The sequence below is a fragment of the Lontra canadensis genome, unplaced genomic scaffold, assembly GCF_010015895.1.
Source record: "Lontra canadensis isolate GAN:19392208 unplaced genomic scaffold, GSC_riverotter_1.0 scaffold9, whole genome shotgun sequence".
In the NCBI taxonomy this organism is placed as follows: Eukaryota; Metazoa; Chordata; class Mammalia; order Carnivora; family Mustelidae; genus Lontra; species Lontra canadensis.
The window spans coordinates 27,060,650-27,088,644 of record NW_022631003.1 but is presented as its reverse complement, the minus strand read 5'-3'; the positions used below and the strand labels follow the sequence as shown (position 1 = coordinate 27,088,644).

At 36.0% G+C, this 27,995-nt stretch overlaps 1 protein-coding gene across 4 annotated transcripts; it reads right to left on the bottom strand.

Moving 5' to 3' along the window:
- Positions 1-9: 9 nt before the first annotated feature.
- Positions 10-27,327, bottom strand: LOC116866275 (pyridine nucleotide-disulfide oxidoreductase domain-containing protein 1). 4 transcript variants are annotated; one of them, XM_032855130.1, is made up of 12 exons: positions 27,311-27,327; positions 22,906-22,986; positions 17,217-17,336; positions 14,159-14,287; positions 12,036-12,109; positions 8,784-8,944; positions 6,411-6,511; positions 5,072-5,207; positions 4,114-4,226; positions 3,368-3,490; positions 1,399-1,536; positions 10-724 (listed from the first exon to the last, which is right to left on the bottom strand). In XM_032855130.1, the coding sequence occupies exons 3-12, from the start codon at positions 17,286-17,288 to the stop codon at positions 476-478; spliced, it is 1,296 nt and encodes a 431-aa protein (XP_032711021.1). In that variant the 5' UTR covers positions 17,289-17,336; positions 22,906-22,986; positions 27,311-27,327; the 3' UTR covers positions 10-475. The 4 variants fall into 4 exon arrangements, with proteins under 4 accessions (XP_032711021.1, XP_032711019.1, XP_032711020.1 ...); XM_032855128.1 differs by lacking the exon at positions 27,311-27,327 and adding an exon at positions 27,203-27,299; XM_032855129.1 differs by lacking the exons at positions 14,159-14,287; positions 27,311-27,327 and adding an exon at positions 27,203-27,299.
- Positions 27,328-27,995: the final 668 nt, after the last annotated feature.

The window sequence follows — 27,995 nt, the reverse complement described above, 5'->3', positions numbered from 1 at the left end:
AACTAAAACTCTTGTGCCTTGACATGTTTTTATTTTCTTTTGATATAACCAACATTTGATAGCAAAGTTATGTGGAATATTTTACAAAAGCTGATTACAGAAAGGGAGTGATTTCAACTCATAACAGCTATAGAATCCAAACGTAAATAGAATAAGGGATCAATACAAATGATATTAGCAAGTAAGATATTGCTACACCTCTATGTAAAACTATAAGCCTCTTGAAACCATAACCCTGACATTGCACAATCAGAATGACTAGCGTATCCGACCAAATTGTTGGCTAAGTAGGTAACAACCTAGCTTAATCAGAAATGAGTAACCTAAATTCTTTCATTTTTGTAAGTGCTTTTGTTATATTTTAATCTTTTCCCACTGAAATCATTATTACTTCTGTATTCTTAACTTCATTAAATCAGTGTATTACCTTATTGTGACTTAGTGTTTGGAACTTTACGTAGTTCTTGAAATGCCTTTAATCAAAATAATCTTCTAAATCAATATTTGGATCTAGCAGATCTTCTCCATATGATGAAAGATCTGTTTGATTTAAAATTAAGTTTTCAAATGTTTCTTCTAAGTCAGTTTCACCAATTAAGACAGCTCCCATCATTCGCCCATGCTGCATGACGACTTTGACGTATTCGTGTCCTTTGGTACATCTCAGCATTAATTCATGATCTGAACCTAAGCCCTGTGCGTTGTATTTTCCCAGCAATACAACCTATAGATAGGGATAAAAACATTATTGTAATGAGTACCAACAAGGAAACACTATATATGTACATGTATGTATGTATATGTGTGTGTGTGTGTATATATATATATACATATATATGTATATATATATACTGTGTTGTTAACCTAGAATCTATTCACAAAAATTGGGGAGTGTCCCAAAGAAAACATTTGAATGGCACTGCATTTGTTGTATGGATGACACCACCCCACAGTCTCTGAACATTAAAAATATCTAATGAATTAACATATGTAGGATCCGGACTACATCAGCTTAGAGTCATGAAGAAAAAACTTACCTCAGAGTAATGTGAAGAGTAAATAATATTCATGGCAAAGCACCTGGTTCATTCTTAAATATAACAGCTATTGGTTCTCCCCACAAAGAATGAATCTCAAAATGTACCAACAGGGAATAAGCCTCTTTAGAAGAGACTTTCCCCCGCTCATGGGTAAAACAGTATAGCACAGGAAGGTGGATAATGAATAGGAATTAAGACCAGCGGTAGTAACAGGTACTGATTTCCAAGAAATAAGGAAATGAGAAGATGTGTCATTTTTTGTAAAATAATTATCTAATTTTCTCATCTGAGTAAGTATTTACATGGTTTTCGTTTTAAGACTAACAAGCAGGAAAAGGCACTGATTTGCTTATCTTACCTTATAGTTAAAAAATTTTGTTACATGAGCAAAAAGCTCAAAGCTGAAGTCCATGTCAATAGATTCTCCTAAACTAGCTGCAGCCATGCACTTCGCTGCATACCAACCCATCTGTCTAGCCTGGGTCCACAGCCTCATCTGAAAGAAAAAAATGTCATGAGAAAATTTTTCATTGTTCTTACTTTAAAGATGCCTTACAAAATTCCTTAAAGGACTTCAACGTTGACAGTCCTTGAGCCTGGCTAGATCTAGCGAGTTAGAGGACTAGTTGGATTGTCTTTGCTGTAGAAGCAGTCACCAATCCGTCCTAACTAAACCCGATTTTGCTATTTGATAATTCTATCCAAATTACTGCCTTTCAAATTAAAAGATGATTACCAAATCTGTTTCAATAAACTATTACAAATAACTAAAACATTTCAGGGTATACCAGGTAAGAATACTACTAATTAACTAGTCTCCTTTTTCATTGTAAGTTTAATCATCAGCGTTAAGTAGAGACAATAGATGATCACTGAAGAATTCATTTCTTCTCCTAATCCTCAGATTTTGGTGCTACATAGTTAAGGCCTCCCATGCAGTTAAATTGACGTATTAGTTGGGTGTACAGCCTTAGGAAATCTTACCAGATTTCAATAACTGATGCTGGGAATTTTAAATTCTTCCCTTACATTATTTATTTATTCTTTACTGTATGTTTATTTCTACAAAGTTTTAGGAATCCCTGATACAACACTGGCTGTGAAAGTCAAGAGATTTAAATATCAACTCTTCTACATATTTATTAACAGCCTTAATTTCTTCACCTGAAACATAAATATACACCACCTATTCTCCGGCTATTGAGAGAATTAAATAAGCTAATGTAGGGTCCTGGATCATGTAAAACTGACTGGTATACCTATTTATTGCTTCTACAAATTAAGAGACAAGATCTATTAGATTCACTCAGAACGAGACACCTGTTTTGTTTTTGGATATTGCCTGTAGCAGAGTATGACACATAATAAGGATATAATTTACCCTAGAGGGTTTAAAGTGTTTAAAAAAATCCCACAGACTTGAAGACAGCTATGCCACAGAAGTCACAGAATGTAGGAAAAACTGAAAACAAGCTCGCACTTTCAAAACAGGCCAAAAGCACTCTTTCTATGACTTATCTCTGTAAAAACACGTAAGTGTTGAAGGTGCCTCTCAGACTACATCTAGCCCTTCTGCTACTTCACACTCCATAGTTAATCTGAAGGAGTAAAATCTACCTGTGGAGCTGGTTTTTCACTGAGTGTTACCTGGTTCTTTTATCTGTGATGTCTACCTGCATCTCTACTCCTCCTAAGCCTATGACTACAGTCTGAGTATCTTCCTGAAGGATTCTGCTCCACTCTGAAGAGGCAGGCAGCACCATGATGGCAGGAGGACGTGGACATCCAGTTGGATGGAGTTGTTAGGCTGAGGAAGGCTGTTCAGTATAGGAAATTTTTTTAGTCACAATTCCCAGAGGGACAGAACTGGTCATCAGGATCCCACAGGGTCATCATCTATATGGTTTATACCTCAGTATGTTATTTATTCATCTAAAGCTGCGCTGTCCAGTCTGGCAGCCACTAAATGTAATGTAAGTAAAATTAAAATTCAGTTCCTCAGTCACATTCAGCACATTTTAACAGCTCAACAGAGACATGTAGCTATTGAGTAGACACTATAAACATACTGAATGTTTCTGTTGTCACAGAGTTCCACTGCACAATGCTATTAAATGTATGAAGGTAAGACATCCCAGTGTGTTCCATCTCTATTTAATAACTTGCCAAAAGGGAAACATTATTTTAAAAGGTCACAGAAAACTCTAGGATAGCTTCCTACTTAAGTGGGAAAACCAGAAATTTGGATTTGCTGGTAGCGACTCCTTTACCGTCAGATGGAATCTGAAAAATCAGATACAAAGGTGTGATGATGGATGCCAGCTTACCTGCTGCCACACCGGGCTGGGCCGCCAGGATGCAGTGCAGATGTCACCAGCGGCGTAGACATCAGAGAGAGATGTGTGCATATAAGCATCCACCTTCAGGCCACCATCTTCTCCTAGAGCAAACTAAATGAGGTTCCTGATAAGTATACATGGGAAGAAAAATGAAAGATGTCTTTTTTGTTCTAAAGTAAAAGACCAAGTCAAATTTTTATACCTCGGTATGCTGTCTTTAGTGAGAGAGTAAAAAACAGCTGCAAAGTTTAGATAACTCAGCTGAATTATTAGGGAATCAAAATCCTACTAGGATAGACCCACTCAAAAATTCTCAAGACTTTCAACATCAAGAACACTCAGTAACCATAGTTACTACCCCACTTATAATTACAATATTCTTCAGTTTTGTGAGCTTCGAATGCTAAAAGGCAGTTTCTCTAAAAGAATCATTTGTAAGAATTCATAGGTGTTCATCTCATCAACCTTTAGACAAATGAACTGTGCATTATGTCCCACTTATGAGGAAACTGATGCTGGGATGTTTACCGCTTAAGGATTTTAGGTAGGCAATATGAAATACTACAAATAAAACATGACTGTACACTAAACTTAGCTTCCTTAAGTTACAGTTTTACACTAACACAATGAACACTTATTTATACTTGAATAGAAATTGAGAAATAGCAAATGAGAATTAGAAATCTCATACTACTTTAAAAATACTCATAGCAGGACAAAAAATTTCACCTTACATTGTTGCCACAGAGGAAGGGTTCTGTATTTGGTGTAACTCCTGTAGCACTGACAATGAAATCACAGCCGTATATCTTTTCATTAGTCAATTCCACATATACAGGCCATACCTCTTTAAAACAAACAGAAAAAAACCACCTTCATTCTCAAATGTTATCACCACCAGCTGTCATTAGCATGTGAATATGTAATGCCTAGAATAAAGAGTGAAAGAAAAAGGCAGGAGAGGACTTTAAAACATACCCCTAACTTTATAAGGCATATTTGCTTAAACAATTATAATGTAGTCAGCACTGTCTTCTTGTTTTGAGTATATTTACAAAATTATGGCATTCTAAACATCTTTCCTTCAAATTTAGACTACTTCCAACAAAATGATTTTAAGCCAATAACCATTTTATAAATTCTTTAAAACTATTAAGCTATTATACTCCACTAAGAGTTTAGTCCAAATTCTCACTTTGCAACGTTTTCCCTTATTACTCATATTCAAACTCTAACACTACCTTTTCCCATGGAAATATACAAAGAATTCAAAAACTGGAATATTTCATATGGCAGTCTAGCTGAGTTTATTTCTTCAAATGGTAGTAGTTCTCACAGGAAGTGTGGAATAGGGATTAGATCTGTTTCTTAATCCCAAATTTATAGATTTTCAATCTGTTTGATTTGGGGGAAGTCATTTCACCTCTGAGAGCATAAAGGCTTTGTTAGTTTATATTTGTTTTGATCTGTAATTGACTCAAAGAGTTGTGGCTATAGCATCATGAACCCCATGTAAAATTATTAGGAAGCTTGAAGACTTAAGTAATGAAAATGAAATGATTTACATTATTAATTAATGGTTTCATTTTTACTTTTTATATTTAAATTTCATATAGAAATTGAAGTTTTTAATATAGTAAGATTAAGGTTTCATCCTTTTAAATTACTGGTATTTTTAATTTTATTACTTACCATTATTGGTTGTGACTGACTGATTAGAATGGTCTCTAGGAAAAGGCAAGGACTTTTTCTTAGAAATTCTAAATTCCTCCTGAAGGAAGATTTTCTTTACTTCACACATAGTTTCAATGTGAATCTTATGAGAAAACTAAAATAACAAATTCCAAAAAAATGACTTAGGTTACTCGTAATTTTAAAAAATTACAATATACTTGCAGAAACATATAGAAAAAATAATTAATCTTACAGTATAAAGGAAAACACACTGGATGCCCCAAATTAAAAAGCCTCTCAATTTCTGTGCATGAAGGGAGTGAGCAGAAATCCATTCAGAACTTAAGAGAACAACTAGTTGCACTGGCAGGGGATGCATTTAAGTATAAATGATAATTACAAATATAGTGTTTAAAAATTACAACTGCTAGAGACTATAAAAGCCTCTTGAGGGCAGGTCCCTGCCAACTTACTGTAACATCCAGAACGTTAGTAAAGTGCCAAGTATAAAGGAGATAATGTTTACTGAACCAAACTGCTGAAGTTCTCAGGTTAAAAATACTATTAATCTTTGGATCTGAAGATGCAGGAAGAAATGATTTTATATAATTTCTATCACAAAAATTAGATATGCTATGAAGCCAGCTCCCCTCCAAACTACCCAGGGCTGTAAACAAATCATACACAGTGATGAGGACTCCACAGATGCTTCTTACAGTACTTAAATATCACAACCTTTTTAAACTATTTAAAAACAAATATCTAATAAATAAAATGAATAAAAGCAAGTCATCTGGGCGCCTGGGTGGCTCAGTGGGTTAAGCCGCTGCCTTCGGCTCAGGTCATGATCTCAGGGTCCTGGGATCGAGTCCCGCATCGGGCTCTCTGCTCAGCAGGGAGCCTGCTTCCCTCTCTCTCTCTACTTGTGATCTCTCTCTGTCAAATAAATAAATAAAATCTTTAAAAAAAAAAAAAAGCAAGTCATCTGCTTATCCAATTAGGATGTTAAATACGTATTTTATTTAGAATTCATCAAATAATCTTTAAGATACTATAATGCATGTGAAGTGACTTGAGAAAAAATTAATTTAAAAATAGGACAGTTATAGTCACTGTTGTCTGGGTCTGGAAATCTGTCTGCCTGGGGAACTAAACAGAAGGGCACGAATCAGTTTTAGATGAATGAAATACTTGTCTTTGGTAAGGAATTGGACCAATTGCCATTGGTATTGTCTGTCCTAGCACTTTGGATTTTAAGTAAAGTGACCCAGCAGTTGACGTATTTGTGACCAGTTTGTAACGAATAGTTTAAAACTTAAAATTGCATCTTAGGTTTAATTCATATATGAACACCTACCTCTTTTGTACCTTTAAGATTCAAGCCTTCATGCCAATCAGGTCCCAAAGCACTGCCCATATTGCCAGCACCAGCTGGGGTTTGTGTTTCCTTTTTCCTTCCTGAAGAAATAAACTCAACTCAAAATTCAAATGATCTAAAAACTGCCAGGCAGAGAAGTATGCTTTGTATTCTCAAGCTTTTAGGAAATGTTATAATTCTCATACGTACATATATGCAGCATGACTAAACTAAGATAATGTATGGATTATTTTATTATCTTAATATTTTATGATGTATGGATTATTATCTTAATATTTTGTGATATAGAGCTATAAAATGGATAATCTTTTGATCAAGTGTTGAGTTTAAACACAATGTGTTTTGGGGATGTTATATATACATCCCCAAATGTATGTTAAAGTGAAGGGTAAGAGATCTGATAAAAGGTTGATATCTAAAATATATAAAGAACTCCTACAACTTGGTAACAAAAATACAATCAAAATAAAAAATGGGCAGAGGACCCGAAAAGACATGTTTCCAAAGACAGCTGGCTAATGGGGACGTGACAAGATGCTCAGTATCATTAATCAGAGAAGTACAAATCAAAATCACAATGAGGTATCACCTTACACTTATAGAATGGCTAGAATCAAAAAAAAAGAAGAAATAACAAGTCTTGGCAAAGATGAGGAGAAACAAGATCCCTCATGCAGTGGTGGTGGGAATGCAAATTGCTACAGCATAAAAACAGTATGGAGTTCCCTCAAAAAATTAAAAATAGAATTACCAAAAAAACCCCCAAATTACCGTATGATCCAATAATTCTACTACTGGCTATTTACCCCAGGAAAAGAAAAACACTAATTTGAAAAGATGTATCAAGCCCTATGTTAACTACAGCATTAGTTACAACAAACAAGATATGGAAGCAATCCCGTGTCCATCGACTGATGAATGGATAAAGATGTGGGGGTATGTATGCAATGGAATATTACTCAGCCATTAAAAAGTATGAGATCTTGCCATGTGCAACAACATGGATGGACCTAGAGGATATAATGCTAAGTGAAATAAGTGAAAGACAAATGCCATATGATTTCATTCATATGTGGAATTTAAAAAACAAACGAGACAAAAATCAGACTCTTACATACAGAGAACTTGTGTTTGCCAGAGGATGGAGATATGGGTGAAATAAAGGGGATTAAAAGTACACCTTAAAAGTACACCTATCATGAGGAGCGCGGAGTAATATACAAAATTGTTGAATCATTTTATTGTACACCTGAAACGAATATGACACTATATTCAGTATTTCAGTAACACTATATATAAATAACTATATACTCAGTTATTTCAGTAACACTATACTTCAGTAAAATTGTTTTAAAATAAACACATGCAAGTTAAACTAGGGAAAATATTTTAAAACAACAAAATAAATAAAGCAATAGGCTCAGATATAGTGCCACAGGGAGACAGTGGTAACACAGGCAAAACAGGTGAACAGTAGTAAGTAGTATGAACTTCCAGTTACAAATAAGTCACAGGGCAATAAAGTACAGCACAGGAAATACAGTCAGTGGTACTGTAGTAAGTTTGTATAGTGACAAGAGTAACTAAACCTACTGAGGTGACATGTCATAATGTATAAAAATACTGAATCACGGGGCACCTGGGTGGCTCAGTGGGTTAAGCCTCTGCTTTCGGCTTGGGTCATGATCCCAACGTCCTGGGATCAAGGCCTGCATTGGGCTCTCTGCTCAGCAGGGAGCCTGCTTCTCCCTCTCTCTCTGCCTGCCTCTCTGCCTACTTGTGATCTATGTCTGTCAAATAAATAAATAAATAAAATCTTTAAAAAAAAAAAAAAAACTAGGTTTGTATTTTTTTCTTTTTTCCTAAAGATTTATTTACATGCACGTGCACGTGCAAGAGCGAGCATGCAAGCATATACACAAGCTGGGGGGAAGGGGAAAGGGGAGAGGGAGAGGGAGAAGCAGACTCCCCACTGAGCAGGGAGCCCCATGCAAGGCTCCATCCCAGGACCCTGAGATCATGACCTGAGCTGAAGGCAGGTGTTTAACCAACTGAGCCACCTAGGCATCCCTGTATTTCTTTTTTAATTCACTGCATGTTTTGGTAAAATTACCTTAGGTCATGTCCAGTTGTACCATCTGTTTGCAAAGATGCAGATAGGCTGGTTCATTTACTTCATCTTAAATTTCTAGTTTTAATTATACATATTTGTCATTTAAAAAATCCTGGAAAATCTAAGTCATGTAACATACAGAAATGATACTATCTATATTTCTTGTAGCCTTTTCCTATATGGCTAAAAAGCTAAAAACAGTTTCATCTGTGAATTAATGAACAAGATGCTGTATTTACCTTCAGTTGTGTATCTGGTCCTTTTATGTGCAATTCTGCCCTCTGCTTTTTCAGCAGTGAGCTTTGAAGTCAAGAATTCAGCTGCTCCTGCATCGAAGAAAGTATTCCCAATAGCTTTATCTTTAATGGCCCAAATGACTTCACACCCTTCAATTTCATACCTAAAAGGAATATTAAAGTTACTCAGAGCAATTCTGAAAGTCTGAGTAGAAATCTCTGTATTTGCAAGTAATTATCTCTGAAGGCAAAAGTAAAGAAAGTACTTTAAGACAAACCGAGCAAGAATGATTATAAGGAGGAATGGAATACTCTTTCAGGATAAAAAGAGTTGAAGTAGAACAAGTAATAAAAGAAATTTAACCAGTTTACTGAAAGAACATAAAAATAACAAACATATGTAACTGAGTATCAGGTGAAATTTCATTACAGTGAACATCACTCTAAGCGGTCAATTTCCCCAACATAGTTACTGTATGAATGTTCTCCAGGGTTCCATGAATGAACAGTACTTTTTTGACGTGGTTATAGTATAACGAACGATGGATAGATAGATGGATGGTATACAGTTAAAATACTGAGAATACCTCACTTCTTTGGTAACAAGTAATTTGTGTACTCAAAGTGCAACATTATGGAAGGAGATAGGAAAAGGAGAGAATTAGAGTTATCAACTAAAATTTTAACTCTATTATAAAGAAACCACTACTCTCTAGTCTTCTCCCTTTGTCTCAGAAACTTCCAAGCCATCCAGCCAAAAAAAGATCGGCTCACAGAAAAGGAAGAAAGGAACAGCTGTGGTGTACATGGGCCATCACCATTCATGAGATGGCCAGGGCTCCTGCATATTGCTGTTTTATCTCTAGGTCTGGTCACCCAGAATGTGGTTTGCTTAGTATTCATCTCACCAAGTCCCTGAAGTCCATTAAGTTTTTCTTCTGTTAATACTTGTTTTGGTACAACTGATAAACTGGGACAATCCTAGACAAATAAGATATATGGTCATCCTAACTGTACTAGGATTTTATTTGAACCGGTAGTGGTACTAAGAGTATCATGTGTTAAGAACTATTAATGCTGACTTATGGTCAAAGTATCACCATCTTTATGTCACAGTCGCTATAACATAACACATGGACTTTTCAAGCTAATCAGTAAAGAGATGATACAAAAAATAAGGTTTAATACATCTCACTTCACATCATCTGATGTTCATGCTTTCTGACAATATGGTAAAAGATCCTCCTGTACCATCTAATGAGCCTTTATTATGTGTTCATAAATTCCTGCTTCACTATGGCAGAAAAAAACATTTACAGTTACTAAATTTCACATTCTTTGGAGAATATTCTATATGCTGCTCAGGTCATACAGGATTGCTGATAAGCAGAAAGTAGAATATACAAACATTCAGTAATAAATTTTATATCAATATACATATAGGCACATAGTTACTATGAAATTCTTTAGCTTTCACAAATTAGAAATTCCTCTACCATTTTGTAAAAACTTTAAAGTAATATAATAGTACAACGCATATCAGTATAGCTTAAAATACTGATGCTTGACTAGTAAGCCAGAGTAATAAGTAACCATGAGAACTCCTGTATGTGCCCCACCTGATAAGACACCCTGTACTCCCCTTAGCCTATGAGCTATACCCTTAGCAAGATACATCACCACAGAGGTCTCCTCACACAATAGCAGAAATACTTTCATTTTTAAGACCACCCTTAAAAAAACAGTGAAGTATGGTTTTGTGAAAGTATTAAAAAAAAAAAAAGGTTTTGAAAAGCAAAGGATTAACCTATACTAGTAAAGAAGGAAAGTACACTGAAGAAAATGAGCATTTGCCTTGGGGGATCATGAGGGCTACTGAAGAGCAGAAAGGGTTTGTGTGCATGATTTCTCATCATGACATGATGAACACCTGATCATCAGAGGACCTAAGCTGAGATAACAGCATTATATGTGGCCTTTCCTTAGGAGTTTTATCAAATTATATAGTCTATCTCCAACCTAAAGAAAATGAGGAACAGGACTAAATGTTGTAAGACTACGAACATTTCTGAATACAGGAAAATTTTCCAATGTAAAGAATAATAATATTAAGCTATACTTTCAGTAATCGTTAGTGGAGAAAATTTGTCATGTGCCTCCTCCCTCCTCTTCGTCCTGTTTGGTTTTGACTCTCTAGTTTTTCTGTTTGTTTTTCTCTGCAGTTCTCATTAGTGCCACAAACTTCATCATTTCAAGAATAACTGCCACTCTTAGTACTCAGGCAATTGAGGAACTCTTAAAAGCTTCCACTGGGATTCACCACCCTTTCAGAATAAGGAGCAAAAACCTAGTCCAACAGTTAGAATGGATAGGGCTTTGGAAAATTCCTCATTTTGATACAAATTTGTCCTGCTGTAGTTGGACTCCACTTTCTGGCCTGAAAATGTCCAGACAATTCCATGTCAGCCATCCGTTGGAAGATAAAATTACAAAGAAAATCAATGCTCTGTAAACCATAGCAGGGTATCGATTCCTCAATGTTTTCTGAACCTGAAATATCATCTTAAGATAGTATTTTAATTTATGTGTTCAATGTTTTCCGACTTCCAAAAAACGAAGAACTGGGAGTACCATATATCTTGAACTAGTGAGTCATGGGCCACTCAGGTAACCATATAAATGAGTGAAGCAGGATGGGTATAAATAGTAAGTGGTGGGGACGGTTATTAGAAATCTCTAAAAGTGTGTTTGTTGTTTTCAAGTGTTTTCAAATTGTTGTTCAAGATAGTACATGCTTACCAAACATATCTATGGGCCACATTTCTCCAGTCTCCTGTGTGTCACCCCTTGAGACAGAAAACATTCCCTAAGCTCATGTTGTGCAATGATATCACTGCAACTATGAACTCCATGAAAGCTAAAAATACAAAGTGGATATTTTCCTTCAAAATATATGAAAAACAATTACATTTATCTTTGAGTTTCAGAATACCAAGATGTTTCTAGTCTGCCAATAATCACACGAATCACAGAGCAGTGTTCAAATAGTATTTAGGGGACCTGGGTGGCTCAGTGGGTTAAAGCCTCTGCCTTCGGCTCAGGTCATGATCCCAGGGTCTTGGGATCGAGCCCTGCATCGGGCTCTCTGCTCAGCAGGGAGCCTGCTTACCTTCCTCTCTTCCTACTTGTGATCTCTGTCAAATAAACAAATAAAAAAAATCTTAAAAAAAAAAGTATTTAAAAATACATACTTACACCAGTTCAAGTGCAATGCCGCCATTCCCTATGATCATTATTCTTTTAGCTTTAGTAAGCTGTTTCTGAAATTCCTGTATTGAAAAGTACACAGTGTTCTGTAAGTAGTGGGCAAAACTTGAAGCAAGAGGCTTCACTGGTAATATTTTGAAAATATAGGAATTTTATCTGATTTTCACAGGAACAAAATAAATACCACTTGCCCACTCTGCCAGGACGCAATATTACAATACTTTGTAATATTACAAATACTTTGTTTCATCCAGGCTGTCTTCAAAGCAGTGCCTCTGCTGATTTCCCTTGCCTTTCAAGTCATTACATTTCAAGTCCTTACATTATATTACAGTCATTACATAGTTCAGAATTCCAGCAAAGTGGTACAACCTGTAGTTCATCATCACATTCCTGACTCCTTGATCAAATCAGTTTACTAACAAGAACTGATCTATATCTTACATATAGGGTTATTTCTTTTCACCTAGTCCTTCAGTTGACGCTTTCCCTGGAGTCAGTCAACACTCAAAACTTGCATGAATGAGCAGTGCAACAGTTTGGTGGTTAAGAGTCTCTGGCTCTAGGAGTTAGTAACTGCCCGCAATTAGTAACTTAGACAAGTTGCTTAACCCCTCTGCCCCTCTGGTTCTTCAACTACAAAGGGAAACAAGAAGTGACTCTATCTCATTTGGCCTCTGCAAGCATTAAGATAATGTAAATAATGCTGTTAGGGGCAGGCACAATAATGTCTAACATTTATCAGAAAAAAATTTTTGCTCTTATTATTATGAGACAACTAACTGATGCCTCTACCACCTTCCTCCTCTGCCCCCTAAAAAGGATCACAATGACCGTAAGGACGCCATGGTCATTTTTATGGCACTTTCAAAAGTAGCAGAATAGTCCCACTGCTTCACAGTGGTATCTGAATAGCCAAATTCCTCTTCCTACTATGTCAAGTTCTATTAAATCCTATTTCTATTAAATTCATCCAAAACTTTATTGTAATAGTCAATAAATAACTACTGAAGCTGACTTGTTTAAAATGTTACAAGAAAAAAAAAGAGTTAATTTTAGTTTGTCCTTCACTGAGGACAATAAGTAATTTAAGAAAAATCTGTTAAAAACATTGGACATAGAGATAAATGGTATGAGTTTAAATTGTACTTCTGATAGACTTAATAACTACTTTAGCACAGATAAAAACTTAATTTCTCCACCAGAGTTTCCTATTTGTAAAACGGGAGTAATACTGTTACACAGGATTATTATAAGCAGTTCATGTCTGCAGAGGGCCTCGCTGGAACATAGTTATGTACTCAATCTTTGATAATGGGAACCTGAAATGTTTATAATTAAATTATAATTTATAATTAAGTTTTTCTAGTTTTCTCTAAATTCCTATTTAATTAAGAACAGGCTGAAAAAAAATCAATTTTTAAGAATATAAAATGTTATCAAAAAATGTAAAATTTATCACCCTATGGGACAGAAGTAAAACAAGCTTGAGGTAAGACAGTATTATTATTGGAAACCAGGAAGAGCTTCTTGGCAAAAGGGTCAGTGAACTCTGGAAGCCCTTAAATCCACTACCAGAAAAAGTTGTATAAGGTTCCAGAGTTTCACCTTATTGGGATAGTTTACTACGGTTCCTGCGTACAACAAACCAAATGATTTTTTTCAGTTCTGGGATTCTGTCATGATTCTGTACCATAAAGATCTTCTCAATATTAATTTCTTTGCTAAGGGGTAAGTTCAGTAAGTTTGGGAAATGGTTTACCTTTTTGGAAGAAGATCATTACATTATTTAGATTACAAATCACATATTCCCAAACTACAGTAATGTATGTGTGTATAAGTTATAACCTCCAGCTTAGTTGTTATACCTGGGATACAATGCACAATGGAAAGAACACAGAACATCAGCATGAACTAAAAAAACAAAAATTATCAACCAAAGCTAAATTGAAACTGGCAATAACATAACTATTTTCTGGTTTATGGATCCTAAAACAAACCTCTTCTATAATTTAAGAATTAACACTTTAAGGAGAATACTTTGCTTCAAATATAGAAAAGCCTAAGAAATATTCACGTTCCTTTCCTATGACCCAACCTAAGAATGTTACCTGAGCACTGTCTGTATCACGGATTCCTAATACATAAGGATTTCCTTCACATATCAACTTTGGCTTAGCTCCAGCACACAGACAGAGTTTCTTATACACATGCTGACTGCCATCTCCTGTTACAATGCACTGTAAGAACATAGAGCAAAGAAGGAGAGAGAAGGAACATGTTCATCCATGGATACAACTTCACTTTAAATCAAAAATTCAATATGAGGAAAACAAAAAATACATTAAGGCTGACTCTTGGTGGCACTCTATTTTGTTACAGCAAATCAAATAAACAAATCAAAGTAAACGTGAGAATGCATTCTCCCATCATCATTCACCATCATTGTAGGGACATAAGCCATTCTGGGAATCTGGTGAAAACTAGTCTTTCTCCCCTAGGAAAAAAGGTATACTCACACCAGATTTTACATAAAACTCATGATATTCAGTGGGGTATTGTTGACCTCAGATTAAAAATTAAACATTCAGAAATTTTAAAAATGAGCATTCTGATATTATGCCTGGGGTAGGCCTTAATGAATATTTCCAATCTCAGTGGAAATTACTCTAAGAAAGATGTAGTAATTCTAATGATATCATACCTTAATACCTGGTATGGGTACAGGGTGGGTACAGTGTGGTAGAAAAGGGTACATTATCTAAAAACATTAGAAATGCTAAAAAATAGTATTTATATATATTCTTAAGTACAAATAACAATCACTTTACCAGCAAACATGCTCTTTGGGGATATTTTCATATAAGTAAAAAATATGTTAACCTTAATTCCTAGCATGTACTGGCTTTAAAGTTATTTCTATTAATTTTTAATGACATCATTGAGTCTAAAAATACATGAGAGACTATGGACTCTGAAAAACAATCTGAGGGTTTTGAAGGGGCAGGGGTGTAGGAGGTTGGGTGAGCCCAGTGGTGGGTATTATGGAGGGCACATATTGCATGGAACACTGGGTGTGGTACATAAACAATTCTGGTACACTGAAAAGAAATTTTAAAAAATAAATAAATAAAAATACATATTTGAGATCCACTGTTTTTGTTCCTTAGTACTGAATGAAAACCTACATCTAAATAGTAGCCTTTAGAAAGCATATATCTGTAAGTACATATGACTATGAGAGATACCAGACTTTGTCAGAGTGGTTTAGAGGTTAACACTGTGCCATGTGTTTGATTTATAAAACATGGCAACTCCTAACTGTAGCACTTGATACTCAAGGAGACATTTGTTACCTGTTGTAACTCTTCAGCTGCTTAACAAAAACAAAGCCAATAATTCCACACAGTATAACACACATAATTCTATAAAATCTTCCTGCAGATAATATGGTTAGAATTTTATCTAGCGAACATTAGTTATAGATCCTGACCAAATTTAAAAAATAATTTGGACTTAGCTACTGAAAAAACACACACAAGAACTCTTTTCATTGTTTACTGTTAAATTTTTAGAAGTAGACAAGACACATAATCTCTAATTCATTAAAGAATATAAAGGACAGATAATACAGACATGATCTCATTTAGGACACTTCAAATGGTAACGGGAGGCACTTAGATTTACTCAAATGCCCAAATATAAATTACCTCAATTTATTTACACATCTGAGCACACTTCTATTTGCAAATTAATTGACATGGATGTTATATATAATAGGTACTATATAAATATTAGAAATTTATTCTGGTTTTGGGATTCAGATTTTTAATCTTTTTCCTCATAAAATTCAGTACTTATTTATTTTTTCCTATCAAATTATTTGTGTTTTGAATGTATTATAAGTGTTTTTTCTCCTTAAGGGAGAGCTACTCTAGGGAAACAACTGCAAACTCTACTTCCCATCTTGCCTGAAGCTCATCTGAGGATACTGCTGATCATCCGACAATACCCTTTCCTGAGCCCGCCTTAGTAAGTCCCATGTCCAATGGGTTACTGGGTCCTGCTGACTTTACAGTAGAAATCTCATTCATATCTGGGCCATTCTTCCCAACTTACACTATCCCTGTCTTGGTTCAGGCCTTCTACCATTTTGGACTGCAACCACCTTCCGATTTGGCGGCTGGCCAACAGCCCCTCACTCCGCCCCACTTCCTCCTCAACACTGCTGTCAGATCTACCTTGCTAAAAGAGTATCCTATACAGTATCACCCTGCCTCGACCTAAAATCTCTTCATTCTTCCTTTGATTATCAAATAAATTTCTTGGCATGATGTAAAGAGCTCTTCACAGTCTTATTTCTTTGGCCTCATCTGCCAATCTTCTTTCCTTGTCCCCACCACAGTCTCTCTGACAGCGTCACTCTCCCACATGCCCCCTTCCTTTTCTTTGGGCCTTTGACTAAGCCACCTCCTTTTCCTAGAGTGCCCCTAATTAAGAACTCTTAATTTACCTACCTTTTAAACCCTGTTCAAATATTACTCCCTCTGTGAAGTCCCAAATCCCTAATATCAGAGCTTGGTAAGATTTCAGTGACTGTGCTTTTCACGTTCCTATAGTTACAGGTGCGCATGTGTATATTCGCTATGACACTGAACGCTCCCTGGGCAGGTGCCCTGTAATATTCCTGTTGTCTCCCAGCACTTAACGGGGTGCCCAGAACACAGCAGACACTGTATAAATGTTAATGCTCATGTAAAATGTAAAACCTAAAATGCTAAATCAAACTAATCATATAATCCCAATAACCCACAACAAGTATAAATTTTCCCAGTAATAATATAAACCAGTATCACTAAACTAGGGACCTTAGTGGTGGTGGTGGTGGTAGAGTCGGGGTCAAAAGAAAGCAGGCAAAAGCCTGTCAAGATTGAACAGGGGGTGTCAATAAGAAATAAATCCTCTTGGGCGCCTGGGTGGCTCAGCTGGTTAAGCAACTGCCTTCAGCTCAGGTCATGATCCTAGAGTACCAGGATCGAGTCCTGCACTGGGCTCCCAGCTCCAAGGGGAGTCTGCTTCTCCTCTCTCATGCTCTCTCTCAAATAAATAAAATCTTAAAAAAAAAAAAGAGAGAGAAAGAAAGAAAGAAAAGGAAAGAAATCCTCTTACATGTTCTTTACTCTTCAGTTCCTTTACTCCGGATTCTATAATTTTAATGTTGGGAAAGCGATTTTCTAACATGGTTTTTGGTTGCTCTTCAACATCAAACTCCTCCAATACTTTAGAAACCTGTAATAGATCATAAAGGTAAAAAATGCATGTTTAAGAAATATTTCAAGAATTTTATTTATTTATTTTTAAAGATTTTTACTTATTTATTTGACAGACAGAGATCACAAGTAGGCAGAGAGGCAGGCAGAGAGAGAGGGGGAAGCAGGCTCCCCGCTGAGCAGAGACCCCGATGCGGGGCTCGATCCCAGGACCCTGGGATCATGACCTGAGCCGAAGGCAGAGGCTTTAACCCACTGAGCCACCCAGGTGCCCCATATTTCAAGAATTTTAAATAATAAACCTTTGCATTTGTGTTTATATACTAGTTACTTCATATTCATAAAACGAAGTCGGCCAGTTGTACTATAAACAGCGTTAAGAGGACTAACTCCACATTTTAAGACTTGAACTCAAATATTGGTCCTACCACTCGGGCAAGTCAGCCAGGTCACTGTGCCTTAGTCTCCTAGCCTGGAAAATGAGGGCTGACTCTAGTCACTTCTGCATACTTTGACCACCAGCTTATTGACCTCCTTATCCTTACTGTTTTCTCTGTCCATTAACTAGCTAACTTTATGGTGATTTAGCCTTTAGACTCTTTCCTGCTGTCCAAACCCATTAGCATCCTCTTGGACTCCCTTCTCTTCCTGTGCAGCCATAACTCCACTGTAGATAATTTCATGTTTTGCCCCAAATTTTACTTCCTTGCTTTCTAATCTTTAACCATTAATTACCCTGAAAACCCCCAACAAAGATTGAACTACTGCTGCTTTTTCCAGTCCTATATACCTGGTCTGCTGTGGAAGGACTGAGCCTTGCAGACCGGCATTTGACCTCAGCTGCTACCTAAATACTACTGGGAAATCCTATAACATGGCCCTAGCAGTTCTCAAACCATTTAGTCTCAAGACCCCTTTACACACTTACAGATAACTGAGGACCCCAAAGAACTTTTGTCCATGTGAGTTAAGCTCAGTGATATCTGTTACCTTAGATATGAAAAATGAGAAAAATGTAAAATATTCAATTCAATTAGAAGTATAAGCAATACATGTTAAAGAGAAATAATATAATTTCAATAAAAAAATAACAATTTTTCCAAAAGAAATTAAGAAGAATGGCATTTTTCACATTTTTGCAAATATCTTTAATGTCTGGTCTTAACAGAAGATCTGCTTCTCCATTCAAACTATTACAATATATTAATTTGGCTGAAGTATATGCAGCCTTTTCAGAACTGTATATTCTTCTTTGATGTTACACTAAAACTCAACAAGCACATTTTCTTAAAGATTAGTTGCAATGTAGAATTTGAAACCATATCAAAGAATTTTTCATCCTCTCTAACTGTGAAATCCGCTGGTCTATCCTGCACTTGGAATGGATCTCAAAACATCACATTCGTCATGTGGACAATAGTGGTTCCCTAAGTTATGGAGATCTTCCCAATGTTAACACATTTTATATCACTACAGTATCAAAAGATCACATTACTATCACCAACAATCTCATTAGGAAAGGCTTTAAGTACCATGAGACTCACAGTTAGGAAATGAGTTTTCCAAAATTCTAATTCTGGCTGGAAAGCTCTAATTTTGTCCTATTGGCAACAAATACTGTCACTTGTTTTCCTTGAAGTGACAGACTCACTTCACTCATTTTCCAAATATGAATTACTATAGTGTGTCAGTTGTTCTTTCAAGTAAAGCTGGTGTCCATGAAAGAGAAATTAGTTCCTCTCACAACTCAGCAACTGCACATCTGCTTTTCCTTGAGACAATACTACTCCTGTGCATAGAACAAGTGCTTTATGCATGCAGACCATTTCATCATACAGAGTATGAAAAAGATGTACACTTAAAGCCAGGATTTAATAAAACTAACATTTTTTACTGGCTCTAATTTATTTAACTGGGTGTGTGGCAGTGAAGAATACAATGACCTCTAATCCAGTTTAGCCACTGTTACTCTTATACCATTGGTGTTTAAGCATCAACATAGTGAGAAGAGTAACATCTAAGTAACATCTTCCATCCCTAAGTAATTTTCCGAAAGTTCATTATTCTAATGTTTCCCAAACACATTACATTCTCTGCATTCCCAGCAAATCACCTTACCTCTAGGCTTAAAGGGACTACTAAGAACTCTTACTACTTCTTTCCCACCATCCATATAATTCTTGGCTATAGTCTGCCTTCCTTGACCCATTTCTACCGTTTCAATTGAATCCAGTAATCTGTGCTCTATATGCCATCATGACTTACCTCCTCAGGACTTTTATTATGTATTCCTTGTTTTCCTTCATCTTCAGCCTTCCCTCTTCCCTACAGGCTTTTGTGTGTGTGTGTGTTTTAAGGTTTTATTTATTTATTTGAGAGAGATTGAGTGAGAAAGCATGAGAGGGTAGAAGGATAGAGGGAGAAGCAGACTCCCTGCTGAGCAGGGAGCCTGATGAGGACCTGATCCTGGGACTCCAGGATCATGACCTGAGCTGAAGGCAGTGGCCTAACCAACTGAGCCACCCAGGTGCCCTTCCCTACTGGCTTCTTAATCTCAACAGGTAAACATGCTAAAGTGTTTTCCACCTTTAAAGCTTAAAACTCAATGTAATGCTAGTCCTCATGTCCTCGATTTGCTGCCACTCTATCTTTTCTTTCTTCGCAGCTAAATGTCAAAAGAGAAAAGTTTATGTTTACAGTCATTTTAGAGTTAACCCCCTATTAACTTCTGAAGATAGTGTAAACTATCTCAAAGTCACCAATGATTTACTAGAAAGGAGCACTTCTGAGTCCTTGTCTTTCCTGACTATTCCCCTGGATCTGACAACTTTGACTGCTTTTTTGTAACAAAGATTTTATTTATCTATTTGCCAGAAAGAGAATGAGAGCAAGCAAGCACAAGCAGGGGGAGAAACAGGCTCCCCACTGAGCAAGGAGTCTGATGCCGGACTTGATCCCATAATCCCGGGATCATGACCTGAGCCAAAGGTAGATGCTTAACTGACTGAGCCACCCAGGTGTCTTGTGACCACTCCTCTTAAACTTTTGTTTTCTGTGGATTCAAGGGATACCCCTCTTTCATAGTTCTCCTCTTCAATCTAGACTAATAAGGGTGGCCATTTTCAGGTCTTCCTTTCTCTCTTATCTTCTTTAAATGTCAGTGTTCCACAGGGCACTGCTGCTGGGTTCTCTCACTGTATGTATTCTTCCTGGGAGATTGCTCCCCATGCCTATGGCTTAGCTGACACCGAGACTATGATGAATACTAAATTTCTATCTCCAATTCAGCATTCTCGCCTGCTGAAGATGCTCCAAAAGTTTGGCAACATCTAAATTTTGATAAAATACAATTCCGTACCATAGCATACAACCCCATCATGGTCTGGCCCCTGGCTACTGGTTCGACCTCACACTTCACACTCCAGCAGCATTAAATTGGTACCTGTTAGAGTGTATTACATAGCAATATACTTTATGCACCTTGGCAAATGCCTGCCTCCATTCAACCTCTTACAAACATGGGAAAACCTACTATTCTTTCAGTCTCAGTTTCAATACACCCTCCTATGTAAAGCCTTTCTGGATTCTTAAAGCCAGGCTTTGGCACTCATTCATAATATATTTATAAAAATAATTATGCATATATTATAGTATGACCTCAGTTTTTTTTTGCCACTATCAGTATAATTACCATACTGTATGATAACTACGTCTTACAGATTTGTTACCCAATAGAGAGGAATTATTCTGAGAAAGTGCTACTCATTAACCATGAGGGCTATGGAGCCAAAGGGCCTGTATTCAAAACCTATCTATACATATCTCAGAAACTTACCCAACTTCACTGTGACTCATTTACCTCATCTGTAAGTGGGGATAATATACGAACCTACTTCACAGAGTTACTTAAGGATTAAATTAATACATTTAAAACATTTAGATGAGTGTCTGGTACATAGTAAATACTCCATAAGTAATATGAGTTATTATTAGTAAAAATTAGTACTTTCTCCTTTAGAAATTACACAAGCCACAAACTTTAACATTAACATTTAACATTAAACAAATAATTCCTGATAAAATAAAATGTGCCTCTTTACCGTTCTCTGAATCTCACACTATCCCACCACTACTGCTGTCCCCTGACTCCAGAGATAACCATTAGTGACTTTTCGGTATAAGCTCTTTCAATCTCTGTATTCTGGATACCTAGCACACTGGTTGATATATAAGTGTTTGATAAATGATAAAAAGGATGCAAGTTCCTACTTCTTAATATTACAAATAACTAACACTTGCATAATATTTGTTATTCTAATACACTTTCACATATATTAGTATATCTTAAACTCCCAACTTATACAACTTTAATACTTCTTAAGCAAGGAAGATATTATTACCTTACTATTACAAGTGAAGCAACTGAGATACAGATTTGCCAAGGCTACATAGCCAGTAAATAAATTAGGTCTAGAACCCAAGATTGTTTTCCTTCTAGTGTACAAAATTTACAAAATAAGCAAAAATTGAACTCAAGTCTTACAACTGTGGAATAGTTACACCAAATTCAGTCTTCTGGAAAAACACTTGTAAGACCCAGCTATATATCTTTCTCTTATGTACGTGCTCTAAGCCTATAATTGAATGTATATTTTTTTTCTTTTAAGAGATTAATAGCCATAATTTATTCTCTGGTTCTCCCAAGTCCATAAGTCCTTTGGTGTACCTAGGTAGTAAGATACCTTAAGTATCTCTAAGCAGGTTGTAAACAAACTATATTGCGCTTAATTACCCTTGGTCTTAGAGGTTTACAACATGAGAAAGTTTTATTTTATTATCAGGATGTAAGGGAAAACTTGTATTAAAGACTATGGTAGTATTCTTCACTGAGGTATGGAAACAAAAGACTTACTTAATTTTTTGCATAGCATTATAACATAATTATAGCACAATATATGCATAATTTATAAATATGTAAATATATATATATTAGGACATACATCAAAACTTTTTTTGATGTGAGGTACCACATCAAAAATGTTTAGAGCTAACTCTTCTATGATACTATTAACCAAATGATCTCAGACTCTCATTGTAATGATGTGTGTAATGAAAATTCATGGAACTACAAAGTGTTCTGAGATGCTTATTACATATCTGAAACATCTGCACATGTAAACTTGGCTGAGAAGCACTTTTCTGATTTGCAAACACGTACACTGTATATGTATGTATATATACAACTGCGTGTGTCTGTGTATATATATATATAAAATGATATCCAAATACATTTGTAATCACATTTGTATAACATTTTTCCTCAAAAACACTTTATTTAAAATTTTCTCAAAAGTAATTCTGAGTGGGAGGAAAAGATGGGAAGAAAATAAAGGACCAGAAATTCAACATCATTTGGGTGCTCTCGATATTCAATATATAATTCTAAACTTTGAGCTTTGATTTTAAAATGACTATCAAAAGAATATTTGTCATTTTAAACATTTAAAAACTATAATTACACTAACTACTACGTAAGATACTGAAATTTAAAAACATTAATACTAAGAAAGTTATACAAAGGTTCTTACCTGCTTGAAATTTGTAACTGCTTTAATAACAGGAGAAGCTGTTACCAGGAGAATATCTTCTGATGGAAACAGAATAGCCAACTTATTAAAAAAAAAAAAAAAAGTTGGGAGAAAATACATGATAAATAACTTTAGGTATTATTATATATACCATGGAGGGTGAGACAGGGATAATGCAATTTTAACAATGTTATTAATCTAGGAAACTATAAACTCATTTTTCCACACTTAAAGGTCTCCATTATTCTTATTTATGGGGCAGTGGTGAGTAATGTTCAACACTGATACTGATAAAACAAATAATACATTTACACTAAACACTAACAAAGCCTCCTGAACAAGAAAAATGATACAAAGATGTATTCCTTATTTACTTAAACTATCTTAATACCAATTCAAAGTTGTCATGCAGAGAATGAGAAGAAAATATTTTCCTAAATAACAGTTAAACCAACTTTTATTTAATTTTACTTTTTTATTAATTATTTTTATTAACATATAATGTATTATTTGCCCCAGGGTACAGGTCTGTGAATTGTCAGGCTTACACATTTTACTCAACTTCTATTTATTTTAAAATAATATTTTCATTTCCCCACAGTAGGATAATATTACAGCACATCCTACTAATAAACACTCAGAATCTTAGCCTGACTTTTCCCAAGTGCTTTGGCATTGCTATTCTGCCTCTTCCAAATGCCCAACCAGTATACACTCTGGGAAAACAAAACCATTTTAGTATTAGCTTCAACAGAATTTAGAGGCTTAACTTGCTAATTGTTTCATCATTTTCCTCTGGTTACAACCTCACTCTCTCTAAACTTGAAAGACTTTTCTTAAATCACACTCTGGTTCCTAAACTCTACCAATTTCTAGTTCTTTCCCTACTATACCATTAAAACTGAGTATGTTCAACCAAAAAAACTATTAGAATGAACAAATGAATTCAGTAAAATTTCAGTAAAAAAATACAAAACTGATACACAAAAAGTGGTCACGTTTCTATATGCTAATAACGAGCTACTGGAAAGAGAAATTAAGAAAACCATCCCATTTACAACTGAATAAAAAAGAATAGAATACCTAGGAATAAATTTAACCAAAGATGTGAAAGACCTACATTCTGAAAACCATAAGCCACTGACAGAAGAAAATTAGGAAGACATAAATAAATGGAAAGATCTATCATGCTCATGGATTTAATATTGTTAAAATGTCCACACTAACCCAAAGCAATCTACAGATTCAATGCAATCCCCATCAAAATACCAGTGGCATTTTTCACAGGATTGAAAGAAAGAATTCTAAAATTTGTATGGAACTGCAGAAGACCCCAAATAGCAAAGCAATCTTGAGAAAGAATAACAAAGCTCGAAGTATTATGCTATCTGATTTCAAACCCTACTACAAAGCTGTAGTGATCAAAATAGTATGGCACTGGCACACAGATCAGTGGAATGGCACAGAGAGCCAAGCCCACATATACGATGGTCAATTAATCTCTGATAAAGGAGGCATGTAACAGGGAAAAAAATTCTCTTCATAAACACTGTTGGGAAAACTGAACAGCATACATGCCAAAGAATGAAACTGGACCACTATCTTATACCTTATACAAAAATAAACTCAAAATGGATTAAAGACATGAATATAAGACTCGAAACCACAAAACTCCTAGAAGAAAACATAAGCAATCAGCTCTTTGACACCAGGCTTAGGAATATTTTTTGAACCATTCACCTCAGGCAAGGTAAAACAAAAAGCTAAAAAGCTAAGACAAACGAAATTAAATCAAACTAAAAAGCTTTTGCAGAAAAAAGGAAACCATCAACAAAACAAACAGACAACCTACTGAATGGGAGATGATACTTGCTAGTCATATCCAACTGGGGTTAATATCCAAAACATAATAAAAAATTACACAACTTAATATAAAAAAATTTAAAAATGGGCAAAACTTGAAAAGACATTTTTTCCAAAGAAGACCTATAGATGGCCAATAAACACATGAAAACATGCTCAACATCACCAATCACCAGGGAAATGCAAATCAAAACCATAATGAGATAAACCTCAGAACTGTCTAACTGGCTATTATCAAAAAGATAAGAAATAATAAGTGTTGGTGAGGATGTGGAGAAAAGGGAACCATTGTACACTGTTATTTGGAAGGTAAAATGGTGCATCTCCTATGGAAAACAGTATGGAGGTTCCTCAAAAAATTAAAAACAGAACTACCATATGATTCAGCAATTCCACTTCTAGGTATTTAGGAGAAGAAAACTGAAACACCAGTTTAAAGAGATACATACATTTCTATGTTCACTGCAGCATTATTTACAATAGCCAAGATATGGAAGCAACCTAACTGCCCACTGATAGATGACTGAATAAAGAAGATGTGGTATAAATATCAATGAAATATTATTCAGCTATAAGATAAAATAAATCTTGTCATTTGTGACAACATCAATGGACCCAGAGAGTAATTATGTTAAGTGAAATAAGTCAGAGAAAGACAAATACTATATAATTTCACTTATTTGTGGAAACAAAAGAATAAAAGAAAGCAAAACAGAACTCATAATACAGGAAACAAACTGCTGACTGCCAGAGTGGAAAGGGGTTGGGGGTGGAGGGGAGTTGGGCAAAATAGATTAAAGGAATTAAGAGGAACAAACTTCCAGTTATAAATACGTAAGTCATAGGGATGTAATGTACACCATAAAGAATATAGTCAATAATATTGTAATAACTTTGTATAGTGATAGAGGGTAACTATGCCTATTGAGGTCATCATTTCATAATGTATGAAAATATCCAATCACTATGACATATACCTAAGACAATACCGTATGTCAATGACTCAATAAGGGGGAAAAAAGAACATCTTCAATTCACCTATACATCCTTAAACTTCACCAGATTCTTTTCAGTATCATCTCATTTGAACTTTCTATAATATTTGATAATATTATCCCTCTTTCCACCTTTCTTTTCTTTGTATATTCTGTAATTTATTTCCCCACTTTGTTTGCACTGGTACATCTGGCCCTCAAAATTTCTTTATACTACTAAATTCACCTTTCAATTGGCCTTCCAGTCACATTTTAACCAGCTGCCCCTGGCCCAAATGCATTGGAACAAACCACCTCTCATAATATTTCATTTGATCACATTAGGCCACTGTTCCAAATCATCTCACTACCTGCAACTTCTTGCTAAATTCTTAGCAAGACTTATATACCCCTTTATGATCTGGTCTCTGCCAATCTTCCTACCTTCATCTCTGGTCACCTCCTCCAAACACCATGTTCTTTAAGCTTTGCCGCTCTTAGGTAATGCCATACTTTTCCCACCTGAGATTATATCCTTGCCTCCCTTTGGACCCTCTGGTTTTTCTTGTCTATCTGGTGAACTTTTACTCAATTTTCCATACTAAGACAAAAGGCCACTCCCTCCCTGATTTACACCCTGCCAACTCCACAGGCACCCCTAAATTGGAAAGATTTATTTACATGTCTTCCACTAGACTGTGAGTTCTAAAAAAGGAAGTAGCATGCTTTGTTTATATATAACTAATCAGCCCTTAGTACAATGCCTGGATCATAGCTGTTTACTTGGTGAAAAAAAAAAAACGGAAAATAAAAAAAAAACCTAAAAATTAAAAGTTTGCAAAAATCTCTTGAATTTCTTGCTCTACTTCTGTGACTTCAGTAATTGCTTATGTTTACTTTATATCAACGGAACAGTCCTTTTTGGAATGTACACAGGTATATATATTGTCTGATTATTCACTAAAATCAGAAAAGCAGTCCTAGCTACATTTAATCTATTGCTGGTTGTTTTACAAAACATAACTGGAGATGAAATCTCTTCCATCATGTAGAGACTAGAAGTGTAGTCTGAAAAAGTATAAGAGAAAACGTTAGAGGAGTTTATCAGTTACTTACGATGAACTAAGAATCGGGCATCTACCTGAAAGCTGAATTCAATCAGTTAATTAAGAAAAAGGGCTCAATTTTCTGACCAAGTACTTACTGGTTTTTAGCCCTCTTGCAGCTCTGACATAACCAGGACCAGAATCTGGTTCAGTCAGCTTTGGGGTCCCCTCCCAAAACCTTGCTCCCCACTCTTCCCTGAGCCCAGGGCGAAGCTTGAGAGGCTCTGACAACCTCGACCAGGGACCACCACGCAGTCTCTAACACTGGCAGCAAGAAGGAGTGCGGCGGGAGGGAAGCGGCCAACGAGGGACTCCGGGGTCGGGAAAGCGGCGGGGCTCTGTGCGCCAGCCTACCTGTTCAGCACAGGTGACACCCGCGATACCACCACCGACCACCACAAACTTCCCGGCCGTTGAGATAGGCCGGGCTGCCTCCATGCTCTCAGATTCCCACTGCCTTACCAACAACCAGTGGGCGACCCGCGGGGCCTTGTACTCCGGGAGCGGAAGTCACGCTAGGCCGCCACTTCCGGTGCCGGTGCCGAGCCTGAGACTGCGCTACGGGTGCCCGGCAGCTCACACTTAGTGTCCTTGAGTTTGCGGTTCGGACCGCGATTCCCAAATCCAAAGACGTTTCTCTGATTCCAGAGTTTTCTTTTACTGCCAGTCGCCTGGATGTGGTTTTTCCACATAGTTTGATAAGGAGAAGACACAGAACAAAATAAAAGAAGAGAAAGTAAAGAGGATGGGTCGCCAAGGGAAGCTCAGCAAATTCTCTAAACACAGACCAGAGTTCTCACAGGACAGAGCATTCTCAGAATAAGTGAACCGCCCCTATTTTCACTATTTATTCTTAGGAGAAACTTGATATAGACTTAGCTTTTAAACTCTTATGTCACAGGCAGTATCATCCTTTCTTACCTTTCGCCTAGCAATCCAAGATTTTATATTTTAGAAGCACATCTGTCATGGCATATTAAAGCAAAGTAAAGCAATACTACTGAATTGTTCTGAGAAGTTATTTCCATTTACAGTTTTGACCTCAGCGAAAATTTCCAGTACTGTAGAGAATTGCTCGCCATTTTGTCAAAATAAATGAACATTCTTCCAAAGTGTCTAGTAAATAGTATGTGTGAAGGCGGAATTA

What these genes read in the sequence shown, in the direction of transcription:
- LOC116866275 (XM_032855128.1), bottom strand. Translation starts at nt 27,286, where the DNA reads ATGGAGGCAGCCCGGCCTATCTCAACGGCCGGGAAGTTTGTGGTGGTC. An exon ending in GACCAGATACACAACTGAAG is followed by an intron (nt 6,512 to 8,783) that starts GTAAATACAGCA and finishes TTATTTCTTCAG; the next exon opens with GAAGGAAAAAGGAAACACAA. An exon ending in CCTTCCTCTGTGGCAACAAT is followed by an intron (nt 3,491 to 4,113) that starts GTAAGGTGAAAT and finishes AACCTCATTTAG; the next exon opens with TTTGCTCTAGGAGAAGATGG.